This window comes from Synchiropus splendidus, chromosome 10 (assembly GCF_027744825.2).
Source record: "Synchiropus splendidus isolate RoL2022-P1 chromosome 10, RoL_Sspl_1.0, whole genome shotgun sequence".
NCBI lineage: Eukaryota > Metazoa > Chordata > Actinopteri > Syngnathiformes > Callionymidae > Synchiropus > Synchiropus splendidus.
In genome coordinates, this window is record NC_071343.1 from 12,963,041 (window position 1) to 12,979,978 (window position 16,938).

Below are 16,938 nucleotides of genomic sequence, written 5' to 3' on the forward strand. Positions count from 1 at the left end.
GTCTCTCTCTCTCACAATCTGATGGATATAGTATAATAATAATAATAATAATAATAATATAATGTTATTATTACTATTATTATTGTTATTAAACAGACTAAAGTGTGTAGTTGATTTGACTCACATAATGAAATTACATTTCAGAGTTTGTCTTTATTACATCATGATCAAAAATTACATTAAACGCATCGCGTTACTGGGTTTGGTTCAGTTCCATTTGTCTCAATTTTGGAAGTGTATTGAACGAAGGTAATTTTGTTTTTGTTCTGACTCAATTTCCTAATATATAGCAGGATAATCGTGACAGTTTGTATGTGCAAAGTTTCACAGTGTGTTGGATAGTAGAGAGCTCTTCGATGTTTCCCTTGACACTGGCATTTTTACTATCAAACTAATGTCAATAAACCGAACTTTTGGCGGATCTGACGTCACAGGGAAACGGGCGCGTTCACTCTGACGTATGGGGGTCAAAGTTTATTTTGTACGTATGCGTGGTTGTTTGGCGCCAGCATTTCGCGGGATAGCTGGGCCGGGCTGCGCAGAGACGTGGGACAACAGAGGAGCTTGAGACCATTTGTATGACTGTGTCCAACTTTTCCAGCAGAAGCAAAGGTGCTGCCGGAGCAGCTCGTCGACCTGTCCGCCTGCCTCGCCTCTACTTCCACATCCAGAGGTTAGTGCGGTCCGCTGAGAGGACCAGCGAGCTATCGTCAGTAGCCCCTGCTTCAGTTATGGACCTTCGCAAGTAAACATGGGCCGTGTATATTATTATACCATCGAACACGAGCCGTCTACTGTGTTTCTAAACATGCCGTTGCTGCTCATTTGTGGTTACAAACGCAAGGCATCCTGGTTGCTAACAAAGCTAACTTTACTTTACGTTACGTTACGTTGTCGTTAGCTGCGTGTTTATCCACATGGTGCACATAAATAGCAGGTTTATGGAAAGTAAACACTAAATATCTACACTAGCCCCAGGTTTACTACGTTTCTTTTAGTGCAATGATTCGTCAAGCATCGGGATAATGCATTTGCTGGTGTAGAGTAGCGTTGCTGCTTGAATAGTTCTTGTTGTGCAGGCTAAACTGTCTTGCCTAAATATTTTAGACCTGTTAATGTCATATAAACTGTCAAAAGAATCTCTCTAAGACAAAGCTGTTTGGTGATCAGCTTTTGCCTTGGAGTGTAAGAAGTGGTCCGAATGGTTTTTTTTAAAATAATATGTCTTCAAAAATATTCCCCTTTATATTTTTACAGATGTTACTTGAACTATGTTTTTTAGTAGAGAATGCTGAAATCTGTCAGTGCTAAGAGCTTGCCACGACCAAGTTTAGTGATAAAAACTTGTTTTGATTTGATCTTTGTTGGTTGCCATTATCAAAGAAAAATGCCTCTGACTGTGTCTAAACAAAACAGTAATTCCTTATATCTGCAATACAAACTTTATATTAACTTGAAGACTATAGGTCTGTATTTGAGGCTTTTTGAACGGCAAAGGCAATAAACTTTTAGAACAAGTTTCCCAGTGAGAAAGAATGGAAATGTCTTATTTTTGTAGTCTATTTTCAAACATATTGACTGTACCCTAATTCCACCTGTATAGGGACATGAAATTGCAAATCAGTCCCTTGTTTTTTGGTGTTGTTGATTCACCGCTCTCTGCCTCATTCTGGTTCCTCCCCTCCATTTTACAGATATCATTCCCAATAGCTTAAGGATACAACTGTAACAGAGTTGTGATGTTATTGACACCAATCTTTTGGCTAGAACCTTATCACTTATGCTCTGTCATGGTAACCTTGTGAGATGTTCCAGGGACATTGTTGGTGTCTTACCGCGTGGACAGCTCCACTGAATCAGACCCTTCCATTGACATGATTGATGACCTTTGCCGTCTGTTCTGTTCACTTCAGGGCTTGTGGGAGAAAGTAATGATGATGGCCACTCTGGGGCCGCCAGCTAGTTTTAGCTTTCTGCCTCTGCTGGAGTCCCTGGAAGATGGGTCGGTTGGACAGTCCGAGCACACAGACGCCTATCTTACCATTGCCAAGTACGTATATGATTCTTGCCCATTATTGTTTTTGTCGAAAACCACACAATAACTAAAGTCTATTCCTCTTCAGTCGCCTCAGTGGAGAAGACGGGCGGCAATTCCTTCCTTCTGTTGAAAAGCACTTTCCTCGTTTTGGCAAAGCAATTTTGGTGAGTCTTGATCTCACTTTGACTGTGATGATTGATGCACTTGATTTAAGACCTACTCCATGCTGTGTCTTTCAGGCTCACATCACCAGTCCAAATGCAGAGTTGAGCCAGGCCGCCCTGCAAGCCTTGGGCTTTTGTGTTTATCATTCACATGTCGTCTCTGGAGTCCCAGGTAAAAAGTGTTGCGCAACTGTGCACATGGTGGTTAGACAGGTACTGAGTGCTGAGGTGTGTGACAGAATTAAGATTTATATAAATTATTCTCTTGCATGTTAATCTGCGTGACATAACGGTGTCGGCAAGGATGGAAAGGGAAAGTGTACAAGAGGGTGTTGAGGCCAGCAATGTTGTATGGTTTGGAAACAGTGGCACTGAGGAAAAGACAGGAGGCAGAGCTGGAGGTAGCAGAGATGAAGATGCTGAGCTTCTCTCTGGGAGTGAGCAGAATGGATAGGATCAGGAAGCAGTAGATCAGAGGGACAGCACATGTGGTCAGGTGTTTAGTGGACAAAGTCGGAGAGGCTAGATGGAGATGGTTTAGACATGTACAGAGGAGAGAGAGCCAGTACATTGGTAGGACGATGTTGAGGTTGGAACTGCCTGGCAGAAGGTGGAGAGGAAGGCCAAAGAGGAGATTTATGGAGGTGGTGAAGGAGGATGAGGTTTGTAGGTTTGAGAGAAGAGGAAGCAGAGGACAGGTTGAGATGGAGGAAGGTGATCCGCTGTGGCCACCCCTGAAGCGAGAAGCCGAAAGAAGAAGATTCTCTTGCATGTTAATCAGAGTATTGTGTGATACAAATATACTTTTTGGATTGACAAAACCCTAATTCTCTCTCCATTCCAACAAAGTTTGGTTTCACCAGTGCTCACCGATGAATGTACCTTGGTGTGAAACACCATCGTAAATCACAGAATTGGGATGAGTGCTGCTGAATTTCACCCTACTGTTTCTTCTCCAGATGCCCTTCTCGGCGAAATCTTGTCTGTACTTTGTTCCTTGGTGGTTAAGTCAACAGAGAAGAACACTCGCACCCGAGCGTTATGGGTCATTTCGAAGCAGAGTTTTCCTTCAAGTGTCGTTGCCAAAAATGTGAGCATATATTTACAATCCAAGGAGACTTTGCAAACGGTGGGGCTTGTTGTTCACTCTCATTGGTTGCTTGTCCCTGCAGGCTTCGTTGATACTTACTTCACTGGAGTCTGTCTGGAGCAAAGAAGATGTCCAGTCTGTGGTCACAGAACATGAAGCTCTGAATGTTGTGATTAGGTAAGTCAGTACCCAGACTAACAGTTTAGCACATTCTAATGTCTTATGTGTTTTCTTTCCCCCTGTAGGATGCTGGAGCAGGTACCAACTGAAATGGGTGACGAGGTGATGCGGTGGGCAAAGCTGGTCATCCCTCTTGTCGTGCACTCGGCTTCCAAGGTGCGGCTGCGAGCTGCAGCTGCTATGGAGTTGGGAATGCCACTGCTGCTGAAGAAGCAACTAGCAGTGGCTGGTGTGATTGAACCTCTGATGTCCACTGTGAGTCACAGTGTTTCACCTTCAGGCACCAGTTCTTCACTTGGTAGAAAAATCGTTTTCCGTTTCTGTGCAGAAGCTAATCCCAGAGTTGCAGAAGCTCTACATGTCCAAGAATGAAACTAATGTCCTGAAGCTCTGGGCTCTGTTTGTCAAACTTCTGGGGAAGGTAAACAATGGTTCCATGTCATTCATGGATGTTTGTGTCATCATTTACAGTGTAAATATTCTGAGTTGATGTCGGTGTCGGCCATGTGTTGTCTGTTTTTAACATGTTTTATTTCACTGTCCCCGACACACTAATCCAGATTGAGTGTTTTTGAAAGAGAATCTTCTGTGCTATATGCCGACTGGTCTGTGTGATCCAATGACCATGGTCGTTCATGAACAATCCTTGCTCATATCCTGGCCTGTTCAAGTGCTATTTAACGCTGGAATGTGTTCCACACAGGTGCTGCACAAAGCTGGTCCCTTCATCAACTCTCTGCTGCACCTGGAGGAGCTGGGCTTCCGGAGCTCTTCACCCACCATCAAGAAAATCGCCTTCATTGCCTGGAAGAGCTTGATTGACAATTTTGCTCTGAATCCAGGTCAGTTGGGGGGGGTCATCTGTCATTGGCCTGAGCTTGTTTATGAATGTTTTACCTAACTTTTGGTCTATGTTTGCACAGATATCCTGTGCAGCGCCAAACGTATCAAACTCCTGCTGCAGCCACTCACATCCATCAACGTCAAAACTGAGGCTCTGATGCTTACTAAAGTGGAGGTCTGGTGGTACCTAGTGATCCAGATCGGACCCAACCTGTCATCGCACTTTGATCAGGTAAAGTAAAAGTCAAGTTTATGAATGTATTCTGGGGGTTTATTTTGGATTACCTAGTATGTAATATCAATTAGAGTAACTGGTTCTGCATGGGCTTCTGCTAAGTTACATGGCGTAGAGTCTGGCATCAGTTTTTCTGATGATAAGAGTTGGGGTGGAGTCACTATGAGGGCGACAAGTGAGTGGACTGCCAGGTTCAGATTAGGGCTTTGTGATACGAAAAACTGACATTGTGATATCTTTTTTATTACGATATTAACACAAACTAACAAGAAATCCCGCCACAGAGCTTGAGCTGTGAGAAATGGAAACATATAGGTTGATTCCCACACGTGGATCTCAAAACAAGCAACACATTGGCTAGTCGATAAAACCCTGCACCCTGGGAGCATGTCTTTTCCAACTTGAAAAGTTACAGCATCTGTGATGTTTCTACTCTGTTTGGTCTGTTATGTGACTGCTGCAAAGGCATCCTGAATTAGGTTCTGTTCCTTAAAGTGTATTTGTCTCGTCATATTGCGTTCTGCGACTCGCATGACCAAAAACATTTGTCATGGTTACTTTGGGTTGCGGCAATGACGGTGAGGCGCGGTCCGCACTGTTCGGATCACCTATACTTCCATATTTGTTATGTATTTCTGAAATATTCCCACAAATTGAAACTGAAATTGACAAAACTTCAGTGTGAAGGGCTCCAATTTTGCTCTCCCTGTTCTTGCACTTGAAGCCTTTTTCATCTCAACATAACTGTTTCTTCTCCCCTCAGGTGGCTGTGCCGCTGCTGCAGTGCACCATCAGATCCAACTCTTCTGCTCCTTTCTGCACCCCAGCCAGATCAACTGGTCAAAATGGAACTTCATCACCTGCCACTCCAGGTTTGATAAGACCTGAAAGTGAAATGGTTTAAAAGGCCAAAGCAAACTTGGGTTCTCTCATGTAGGAACGCCAGGCTTCACTAGTCCATTCAACACGTCTCGAATGAACCTAAACTCCAGCATGCAGGGCTCTGCCTTTCCTTCCATCCAGCTGTTGGGTCTGGAGATGATTCTCCATTATTTGCTCGGGCCTGAAGTGGTTGCCACAGCAATGAAGAAAAAGCTGCTGCTCTCCCTAGGTGAGAAATATTAAGCCGTGCACTTACAGGTCTTAATATTCAAGGATAGTTTTGATTTAAAGTAAGGTTGGTTTGTGCTGTGGCTTTGGGTTTGCTTTATTTTCTCACAGGAAGCCTCTGAATCAATAAAATCTTTGGATCTTTAACCTCCTTATATTCTCATATTCTAATGAAATATATTGGTGTTGCTCAAATGTTAAATATTCTTCTGCTTTCCAGAGCCTTTGAACGCACCGCTTGTCTCGTCTGCCTCAACTTTCACCAAACATGCTGCTGTCCTCATCTCCAATATCAAAGATGGGATCATCAACACTGGCAGAGACGCTCCAGGTACAACACTCATCGGTTCTTTAAAGTTTTTACCGGGATAAACGGCTGTGCAAGCTTATTAATATTTCCTCTCTTCCCCCTCCAGAGCCTCTTCTGACTCTCCTATGGAGTCACCTCTTACATTTTGTCAACCTGACGATTGAGGCTGGTGAGTTCCCTTTTGTTTGATGCCTGAATAAGACTCAATGTGCTCCGTTGTTGGAGCAGAAGACTTTTTAAACAGTCATTTGATTTAGCCTCAACATGTTTTTGTGAGGTGAAGCTGTTAGATTTTAGCTAAAAGTGGAACAATGAAAACCTATTGTTTTTTAATTGCGCTACCTAACGGCCTGTCTTGTCTTCAGGGATGGAAATGTGCAGTCATTACTTTTTTCCCCTCAAATCACTGATGTGGATGGCTACATTTTAGGACTTTCTGTTGCTGATGTTAGTTTAGCCACTGTGGGGTGTTAACCTGTTGTGGCGTCTTCAAGTAAACCTTGCTGCCAATAATATGGTTTCAGTTCCAGAAATTCATAGCAGACCTCATGCTGAGCCCATGATTCCTCATGTCTGCTGTTCTGTCTTATTCATGTCAGAGATTCTTGAAAAGAATAGGAGTGAATGGACAGTTGTTGTGGCTGCTGCTCAGAAGGGTGGGCCCTCAGCTGTGGTCCCACCCCACAGCACCACATAGAGCACAACGAATGGGTCTGGACTTGATTCGTCCCGAGGGGAGGATCAGTGAGACCACCTCCTCATCTCCTGTCCGACCCACTCTCATAATATCATCAGTTTAAGTCTGAGCGGTTGGAACCATTTCTGCTGCTCTGAAGACTCAAACAACACTGAGGGGTCTTTCCCCGATGATGACCTACTTCACAATAATCACACACGTTGCTTGTGGCTTGAACTCTTGAGCAAGATTAGATGACACAGTTGAAATACATTATAGAGTTGACTATATCTGGAGCTGCTTGAACCATGCTGGTTCTAAAAAAAAAGCTGCTGTAAAGCTCAGAAGTCTTGCTCTGGTGTCCAAGCGCAGGTTTATTTTCTTGTGCAGTGTTTGATTGGATTCCTTCTCATTTCTTTGTCACATCTGTGTCTTTTTATGTCTTCAGGCAGCAAGAAGGACCGTCAGGGCAGTGAAGTTCTCACTCTGACTCTTCTGGCCCTGCAGAGCATCGTGAACTTAGAAGCTCTGTCTGCTGACAAAGTCCTGGTAAAGCATCAGTTTGAGAAAACTGTTCTGCAGAATGAGTCTGTTTGTTACAGACAACACTGTGCATTGTGGTTATTGGTAGTTTCTCACTTAATTTTTTTGCAATCCGTATAAGTTTGAGTCTTATGTGTGGCAACTCGAGCTTCGTCACTTATGCAACTAATGGTATCATTATCAACAATGACTTGTGTCTTAAGTCTTTCCATTCAACTACGGTACTTCTTTGTATTAAGTAAACAGTGTAACATTTTGTTTAATATCCTCAGGCACTATTTGAAATCACAGTAAAGGGAATTTCTCAGCGAGTCCTTGGATCTGCTTCCTATCAAGTTGGAAAGATGGATGTTCTCAATGTGAGTGTATTCTGAAGCTCCTGCAGCTCATCTTGTCTTGTTGACTCAACAACTCTTTTTCTTGTGTTTGCAGGGAACACCAGCACTTTATCTGATCCAGCTTCTCTACAGCAGCAGCATGCTGGCCGCTTATATAGAAGATACAAGGTGGGCTGTTTGATTTCCTTTGCATTAAAACTACATTTCCAACGACATAAATGACAGCTGGTGAATTCAGCGCTAACACTTTGTTTCTCTCTGCAGGTTTTATGTCTGCCTTCAGACTCTGGTGGCCTGCGGATTGTCTGGCCACACGTCACCTCTGGCCTTTGCTGAAGCAGTTTTGTCCACCATCAGCCGCAATTCTGGGTCAGTGCAGAACAAAGAGCAGCTATGCAGGATGTGGAGCACCATTGTCGGCCCACTCACAGAGACAGTCACACAGGTGAGAAGAGAAGTCAATACCAAATACAGGATTTCTTAGAAATGTGCCTTGTTTTAAGAGTTACTCTGGGGTTAAATAAAAAGAACCTGCACTCCATGTCTGATGTTTCAGTCTAATGAGGTTAACCAAGGAGATGCTCTGGAGCACAATTTCAGCGCCATGTACACTGGGCTGATGTTCCCCGTCAGCCACTTGCTCCCTGGGACGCCTCTGCAGCAGGTTTGTGTCTGCCCTTTTCACTCGGCGACTCTAGAGTGGTCACATGACTCTAAATATGTCCTTTTGTTTTTGTTTAGGCATCACAGAAGTCTGTGCTGTCTGCTTGGGCTAAGATGTACAAAGTGTTTGCTCGTTGCTCCGCACTGGTGGTGACTGCTGAAGAGAATATCTGCTGTGAGGAGCTCTGTGCAAAGATGGCTCCTTCTCTGGACAAAGACACTTTCATGGTGCGCAAACACAAAATTTATAAAATGGAATTGTGAATTGTGATTTTTTTTTTTCTTTGTTTTTTTTTTTTTTTTTTTAAACCTATAAAAATATTCTGGTTGAAGATGGAAATAGTCACAATACACACACTGGCTACGGATCCTTTAAATGCTGAAGCTCAAAGCAGATTTTAGTACAAAAGAAAGAATAGACTCTCAGTGACTTCAAATGTACTGTATTATTTGGTGATCTGTCGTGTTGCCTCTATAACCGCACTCTTTCTCTCCAGGATCCCTTGAAGTTGAACTGCATTGCTTCTATATTCCAAGTCATGGTGGAGTGTGTGGATTTTTCTCCATACACGCCACAGTTTCAGCAGAAGCTCAAATGTACGACACTCAAGGTTGATTTACCCCCCACTTACTGCTCAGTGGACTGATGCTTTTGATTGTTGTTGTTCAGCGCCTCACACACCAATGAACTGGGCGAGGAAGAGAAACAAGACTGTACGCAACTTGTCCACCTTCCTCATGCTGCTGGTTCAATGCCTGGATGTTCACTTGGAGAACGCCGACCTGTCCACAGATGGGTCGAGCATGGCCCTGGTGTCCATCCTGTCTACTCTGTTCAGCAACCTCGTCCTCGCAGATGTCGTGAAAGAGGTGCTGTCCTCTTCAATGACGCATCTCACCACGTTTTACCAGCTGGCTGCGGTGGAGCCGTCCAAGTTTTCGTCATTGACTCAAGCCAAGGTGAGGATAAATGTTATTTCAATGCTCTTTTTCTTTTTAATTCTGTTTGTTTAAATTGGGTTTGTCCAAACCTTTCCCTGGGAAAGTCTGTGTGGTTGTAGTTGACACTTTGTGATTCATGAATTCCCAATCTGTTGGACTCATTTGAACAACATCCACAGCTGCATAGGCGTGATAGACGCAAGGCAGATGACACACTGACGTCAGTCATTTACAGCTCAGAGAAAAACTTACAAGTTGCAGAGTTCATTTACTTTAAATGAATTATCTCGTTTATTGAATCAAACTTCACAAGCCGCCAAAGCCACATTGCGGTTCCTGTTCATCTGACGCCTCACTTTGCATTTCTACTTTCTCCTGCAGCTGGAGAAGCTTCTCAGTGAAATCTTCAGCTGCCTACAGTCTCGGTCAACTTTGGCCTTCGACACTGAGCTCTTGGCGCTACTCTCCCCTCTGCTCTGTGTCTTGTTCCCTCACAAGAACAAGCAGCTTCGCACTTCAACCACTCAATTCTGGAACTCCAGCTTTGCCAACTCAGTCAGCCTCACGTATCCTGATGAACTCAGGTGAAGATGTCAGGTGAATGGTGAATGTCATTGTCTCTTTGTTAATTGTCACTTTATGTTCCTGTCAAACAGACCAGTACTGAGTCAGGTCAAACAGAAAACTCCTATTATTCTCCCTGGCTTCGAAGTTGTCAGTGTCCCAGATGATCTCAGCGAACCGTATTCTGTAAGTCCTCCCAAATTATCTTCTTTATTTTCATTTCTAAGTCCTCCTGACTCATTGTTGGTGACTTGTAGAGTGAGAGTTCCCAGATGGAGACGAAGCTCAGCGGCATCAACGTTGCTGTTGGCAAAAGAGACTCGCTGCTGGGGATGACGTCCAAATTGACGGACAGCAACACTCCGAAAAAACCCAAACCAGTTTCTGTGAGTCAGAATGAAAGCCACACATTTCAGCCCCTTTTATTGAACTACTGTCGTGCAGAAGTAGTCTGGAGACTGATGACGGAAAAGGCTTGTACAAGGCAATGCAAGTCTTTATTTCATGTCGTCTGATTGTACAGACAAAGTTGGAGTTCAGCTCCCCCAAACCTCCGCGCCAGGAGTTCTTGGAGGAAGAAGCGTCGACTGACTTTGTCTTCATTCCCCCCGAGACGAAGGAGCGAGTCTTGACGGAGCACCAGAAGGAAGTGAAAAGAACAAAAAGGTTGGAATTTAACCCATCATTTCTGTATGTAGGTGATCACTGATATAACATGTTGATGCAGGGTGGACATTCCTGCCATGTACAACAACCTTGACGCGTCCTTGGACACGACCGTCTTCACCCAGTACACTCAGAGCCAAGACGACTCCACGTGAGAACTTCAGCTCCAGTGTTAAGGAGAAGTGCTTGACTAGAGTCTAAGTTTTCACTTGTTCTCCTTCAGGAGCAAATTACCCACAGAGCCTGCAGACAAGGAAGTTACTGAATCTTCAGGAAAGGTGAGTAAACACTGCCATGCTCTGTCCCTATCTGATGATGCCATTGAAATAACTTTCATCAATCTCTTTTCTTCTTAAGGTGCCTGATGATGGCAGCGTTCCTCAGGAAGCTCCGGTGGAGACGGACAGGGAAGTTCAAACCAAAGATGCTCCAGAGACCAGCAAGGCATCAGATGATGGGACGAAACCAGAGCGGTCCACCGATGTGTCAATGGAGGAGGTGGAGAAGAGTGATTCTCCTGCTGAAGAGACCAACATGCAAGCAGAGAACAACACAAGTCCCAATGTGTCTGGCTCTTCAGATGTGGTGTCTGGAACACCACCAAGGTCTGGAAGCAACAGTCGTCGCCAGTCCTTTATCACCCTGGAGAAATACAGTGGAGGAAAGCCGTCCATCCCAGAAGCCTCTTCCAAATTTGTAGTCAGTCTTGTGAAGCTCTCTTGCAGCAAAGAACAAATGGAGACACTGAAAAGTCGTTCACAAGAGAAGGGGTCTCCAGAAAGTGAGAGCAACACCTCCCCCCCTGCAAATGACATTTTTGAGTCTCCCCGAAGGCCCAAAGTCAGGGGGGAGAAGACGAAGCCAGTCTGCCTGATGGACCGGCTTCCCAGTGATCCAACAGACGACGAAGAAGTCATCCCCGACACCCAAACTGGGGTCAAAGAGAGTGAAAACGTCAACACCGAGGAGAATTCCTCAAGCTCCGAAAGAGAATCTCAAACGACGGATTGCGATTCCTTAGATGAGCCGAGGAGATCGAGCCGTCGAAGAATCAAACCTCTGCTTCCCGGCGAGGACCTGCAGGAGCGTGAATCAAAGTACACCGTCAAAAAAAAAGGTTTGGAAGGGAGCAGAAAAAGCGAATCCCTCACTACGCCAGAGAGTCGACCCAACACTAGAGGCAAAGCAGCTGCGGAGGAGGAGAGCGCCGGCATCCAGTTACGATCCAGGTCTCGAGATAAGAACGAAGCAAGTCCGCCTAGCTCTCAGGGCAGCGTGCGGCGCCGGAAGATGAAACTGTACAGCAATTCGGATTACTTTCTTCCTCAGACTGACGTCAGAAAACACCGCTCTAAAGTCCTCCAGTCCAGTCAAAATGACTTGCAAACGGACACTCAGTCAGACTCGGATAGTCCGTCGCAGGGTCTGGGGCGTAAATCTAGAGTCAGGTCAAAACAGCAAAGTAGGAATGAAGGAGATTTGATGGAGAAGGAGTCTGACCTGAATAAACCGGAGCCTCCAGATCAAAACAAGGCAGAGAAGACTGATTCACAACATCAGACGGCTTCTGCCCCGTCTGACGTCAGAGAGCAGACTAAAGAAGGAAGTAAAGATAAGGACCATGAAAGTCCTCCAGCAATTGTGGAATCTCGACGGTCAGTTGCAGAAGCCGGAAGTGCCGCATCAAGCCAAACTGAGTCGAGTAGAGAGGACAGCGAACCTCAAAGTGACCCCCAGGGGGCACCATCTCCCGAGAGCCAGGTTGCAGGACAAACAAGAAAACGAAAGAGCTTGTCTACGAAGGCCGAACCGTCGCCAGGCACTCCAAATTCAACTGTATCTCTGAGGCGTGGCAGGTCTCTGTCGTCCCTGTCAGCTGACAGCACTGACACCCCAGGTGGCTCCCAAAGTTCCCAATCATCTGTCCTGTCAGATGGGAGGAAGAAACGAGGGAGACCCAAAAAAGAGTCGGTTAAGAGCGTGACTCAGTCGACGCAGGAAGCTAAATTGCACACGAGGCGAACTCGAGCTTCACTTTCAACTCAGTCTCATGAAAGCACAGATGAGTGCTCAGAACAGAACTCCCAAGATTCTCTCGTCTTGGAAACAAGTGACACTCCGGATTTGGAAGGTTTTCCGAATCAACAAGAGTCAAAGGCTTTTGCTCCTGACCTAGTAAGTAATGCTGAAGAGCAAGGGAAGGAAGACTTGGAAACGGAGGTGGGTGACAGGGGGCAGGACCAGGAAGAGACAGGTCCATCTGACAGTGCCTCTCCTCAGAAGAAAAGACAAAAGCTCCAGACCTCGGCGACTGAAACTGAGGTGACAGAATCTGAAGAACATTGTGGAGACCCTGACTCCAACACTAATGTGGTGCCTGAGGTTCTGGACGAGCTGCCATGTGAGCCGTCAGACGACATGGTGGCTCCATCTGCTGCACAGGCTGCTGAAGGACAGGAGGTCTCTGCTTCTTCAGTGGAGGAGATTGGTACAGCCGTAGAAGAGGACCCTCATCCAGACGTTGAGGAGCCTTTAACCAAAGACCTGCCTTCACCTACCCCTGAGCAAGAGGGTGACGCATCAGAACTGAAGACAGCCCTCACATTTGAAGATGTGGAGGAGAGGAAGGACACACCTTCAGTGCACGATCAAGCTGAGGAGAACATGGAGGCTTCCAACACTGTGACTGAAGTCAATGCATCAACTGCTGATGCGTCGGACACTTTAGCTGCTGCAGAGTCAACAGACCAAAATGATCTTCAGACTTCACCAGCAAAACCCATGGAGCTCCAGTTGTCTTCCGCTGTCGATGTTGTTCAAAGCCCGAGCAGTTCCAGGACCAAAGGCACCTGGTCTCCCTCCGCCTCCCCCTCCACTAGTATTCTGAAGAAAGGGATGAAGAGGCCCTATGAAGAGGAGAGTCCTTCACCGCTGGTCAAGGTAGGATCTTAAAGACGACTCTGTTTGATGGATTACGGTTTAGGTTTAATGTTGAAATATCTCATTGTTTTGCAGTCCAGACGAGTTTCTTTTGCAAATCCGATTCAGCAGCAGGAAACAGCCGACGATATTGACCGCCGCAGCCCTGCATTGAGGACCAGCTCACCAAGGAGGTCCAAGCTCAGCAGCCTACCGCAGCCAAAGGTAACCTGTGCTCTGTTTGCTCACCAAGTCTTGACCTGCTGGTTTAACCTGTCTTCATCTTCTAGTTTGTCACCACCCCAACTAAGGGCCTGCTGGTCTTCAGTCCCCGGGTTCTCCACAGTCCAAGTCACAAGAGCTCCAAGAAATGCTTGGTAGGTGGGCCACCAATACACTTCACTGAATAAAACACCCCCAGATTTAAGTTGTTTTTGCGCCCCAGATTTCTGAAATGGGCCAGGAACCTCGTCCCGTCTCCAAAGACTGCATCTACCCCCCACTGGTTGGCTGCCCGGCGCCCGTGGAGGCCGTGCTGCCCCACATCAGCTACAACATGTGGTGAGTGCAGCCGCCCAGCACCTGCCCGGCTGTAGGTTTCATGTTTGGTCCTTCTCCAGGGCTCGTGGCTTTGGGCAGCTCATGCGTGCTAGAAATGTTAAAACGGTGGGCGACCTGAGCGCCCTCACTTCCACTGAGGTCAAGGCTCTACCCGTACGCTCTCCAAAGGTGTCAAATGTGAAGAGGGCTCTTCGCATCTACGAGCAGCAGGTGTGTGAGGATTGTTTCCTGCTCTGTGACGTGTCGGCTGCTCACCTGAACAACCGTTTGCTGCAGCGCAAGAGCTGCGGTGTGGAGGTGCTGAAGAGTTTTGATGAAACCGAGATGATGACATCAGAGCTCGAGGACCTGAGTGCGCCAGTCCAGGACGAAGATGATAAGGCTTCAGTGGAGACTCTAGGTTTGCAGCTTTGCTTTGCTAGATTAAATTCCGATTCAGCTGGAATTTTTCCTCATGAAACTTTTTGTCTGTGCAGCAACCGCTCTGGAGGACGATCCCGTGCCTGATGCAGAGAGCGCTGAGCCGGACCCTCAGGTGTTGGAGGCCCCCAAAGAAGAAGCACAACCTGAGGAGCAGGCCGACGGACTTCAGTCGGACGTGGACAAACTGTGCAGCAGGATGACGCCACCGGAGCTGGGCCTCTGCTCGCCGCAGCAGCTGGTGGCGATGCACGATCAACTGGGAGACATGATGAGGCGTGTGGTGGTGGAACTGCAGACTCGACTCTGTCCAGCTGCAGACAAGCACTGAGGATCGCGGGCTCCATGAGAAAACAGAGTGGCTTTTAAATCCATTGCAGGATTTCTTCTCCTCTGCTATAGTATTTTTAAATAACTGTACATTAATAGTACTGTTTTTTACGCTTCACTCATTTTTAAGCCGTGTTTGGTGGAGCTTCTACTAAACAATGGACGGTGAGCAAACTTTGTAGCGGATAAAAAAATTCCATGGCATGATGGGTTTTGAGTTTGTAAATACCCAATACGCCTCCCTCCCCCTTCTTGTTTGTCTTGTTTAAATGTAGTAAAAAGTATGTGAGTAACCTAGATATGGCACATTCAAGAAGTTGTTTTTTTTTTTTTAAGTGTTTCAATAAAATGTATTTCATTGTATTTTCAAGGTTTGTGTTTTTCCCCCCTGAAAGAGGAACATGATTTGGTCTAACCAGAGCTATAGGTGTTTGATGCAGTTTTGCAAAGACGATGGAGCGATCGAGTGTGTACTGACAACTCACTATGTAAGTGCTGTCGTCACTGTCATCCTAATGTACCTGACAAATGAGGTGAAAGGAAGAAGATGTACTGCAGTACCTGTGTCTTTAAATTGTTTTTTCGCCTTTAGAAACATAGAATATTGTGGGATTTATTGTGCTATTGTGCTGGATAAATTCCCTTTTAACTCATTGCATTTTCAAATATTTCTTTACATTATTTAATCTCGATTTAGGAATTGTACATTTAGCGTTTAGTCAGACAATGTTGGTGGCGTCACTGTGACTGTGTTTCAGCTCTCTTGGCACCAGAGAGCTGAATTTGTGAGGACAAGTTGCTGATGAGGTTTATAGCGTCCAATGAAGTCTAATCGACTGAGAGTCCTGCCAAGAACTTGCTGCACTATGAAGCCCCTTCTTATTCTACATTTCAACTCAAGCATTAACTTGACGCTGCAGTCAAAGAAAAACGCTGTGGATTTACGTCCGATGTGGAGCACAACTCATTTTTAGCATTTTTGCTGACTTGTCTTTTCAGTGGAACTGCCAAGTGGGATGAAATAAAACTGATGTACTGCGAGAATGCTTTACTGTTAAATCCATTGATATTTAAGAAGTGATGGCTGCCTCTACAGCTGGCAGAAAGTGCAGTGGGCATCTGCTTTTGGCTGAGTGTGTAACTTAACTAATGTAATTATTCCAGTAGAGAGCGGCCAGAGGCTGCGTTCTCTGGATGTGAAGAGTCGGGTGCAAGCGAAGCAGATTGCACTGCTGGGCGACGACCAGGGACGGAAACCATCTCAGCCCCGAATCCTACAGCAGGACCGGAGCAGCAACAGAGCGAGCGGCGGAGTCATCGCTGAGGTAGGATGGGAACATGCTTTCATGCAGTCTTTTCCTTGTTAATGTCAAGAGAGACAGGATTTATGAGGGGTTTGGGTGGAAAATGATTTTACTGTCAATGACTGAGTAAATGAAGCCCCCCATCAACTGAGCACTGATATTTAATGTTACCTTTTCAACTGAAAATTGCTTCAGAAACTTGAGTAAACATGGTATATGAGGACGGAGGAGCGCTGCAGTGAGAAAAACCCACACATTTTAAACCGTGCATCCAGTTGCGTGAAAGTGATGATGAATGTCTTGTTGAATTGGATTTTATTCTGCGACTTATTTTGGTGTGATTTAAATGTGTTTTTCCTCTGGATCCCAGTAATGACTGAGGCAGCTGACTGGGCACTTCCTTAGAGACGGTTCAGAGATGCAGATTTGGCTGGTTCTGGAATGGACTGCCTTGCTCAGTGGGCTGCACCAGGTGGTTCCCTCTGCCGTGGCCAGTGAGTATGTTCAGGAGAAGGGCAGCTCTGGCACACTACTCATGCAGACCAGGGGAAAACCAGTTGAAGAAATGGTCATGTAATAAGTAAAGTATTCCTCTGTTTCACAGAGAAGATTCATGTGCGGCAGTGTAGCTGGGAAATTGTGTTAAATAATAGTCAAATAGTGAAGCATTCATCCTGAATACATCACTAAGCTAATGGCTACATTCACAGAACAGACTGTATAAAAGGTTTTGTAGTTGTGTTTCCTGTTACAGGGATAAAAAAAAAACAAAAAAAGCAAATACAAGCGGTCAAATACAATGGTTTTAAACAGTTTTTAATAAAAAAAACTGCACTGTTGCTGTACATTATGAGACTTGTAGTGTGAGTTATGGAAGCCACATGATCACACTCATGCCCAAGATGGCCGACTATTGCAGCCTCTTCTCCACAGCTCGGGGTTTGAACCAATGATTCCTTTTCCCATGTAAAATCATGTTGATATGAAGTTTCTGCCGTTTACAGGATTCCCAGCTTGGAGATGGTCAGCTCACAGGTGTAAG

At 45.6% G+C, this 16,938-nt stretch overlaps 1 protein-coding gene across 1 annotated transcript; it reads left to right on the top strand.

Moving 5' to 3' along the window:
* Window positions 1-496: 496 nt before the first annotated feature.
* rif1 (replication timing regulatory factor 1) lies at window positions 497-15,636 on the top strand. Its single transcript, XM_053877651.1, has 35 exons — window positions 497-673; window positions 1,914-2,050; window positions 2,124-2,202; window positions 2,278-2,374; window positions 3,162-3,292; window positions 3,375-3,469; window positions 3,538-3,727; window positions 3,801-3,893; window positions 4,176-4,314; window positions 4,396-4,547; window positions 5,314-5,422; window positions 5,488-5,661; window positions 5,881-5,991; window positions 6,077-6,139; window positions 7,095-7,195; window positions 7,462-7,548; window positions 7,622-7,695; window positions 7,792-7,972; window positions 8,084-8,191; window positions 8,269-8,418; window positions 8,688-8,787; window positions 8,861-9,150; window positions 9,514-9,716; window positions 9,789-9,882; window positions 9,954-10,082; window positions 10,220-10,362; window positions 10,424-10,513; window positions 10,586-10,640; window positions 10,720-13,302; window positions 13,378-13,506; window positions 13,572-13,658; window positions 13,727-13,842; window positions 13,902-14,052; window positions 14,119-14,242; window positions 14,319-15,636. Exons 2-35 carry the CDS (start codon window positions 1,932-1,934, stop codon window positions 14,591-14,593), a joined length of 6,822 nt encoding a protein of 2,273 aa, XP_053733626.1. The 5' UTR covers window positions 497-673; window positions 1,914-1,931; the 3' UTR covers window positions 14,594-15,636.
* The last annotated feature ends 1,302 nt before the right edge of the window (window positions 15,637-16,938 follow it).

Excerpts from the sequence above, each read along its gene's own strand:
- rif1 (XM_053877651.1), top strand. The coding sequence starts at position 1,932 with ATGATGATGGCCACTCTGGGGCCGCCAGCTAGTTTTAGCTTTCTGCCT. Across the intron at positions 2,203-2,277 it reads GTTTTGGCAAAGCAATTTTG|GCTCACATCACCAGTCCAAA; the intron begins GTGAGTCTTGAT and ends TGTGTCTTTCAG. Across the intron at positions 2,375-3,161 it reads TGTCGTCTCTGGAGTCCCAG|ATGCCCTTCTCGGCGAAATC; the intron begins GTAAAAAGTGTT and ends TTTCTTCTCCAG.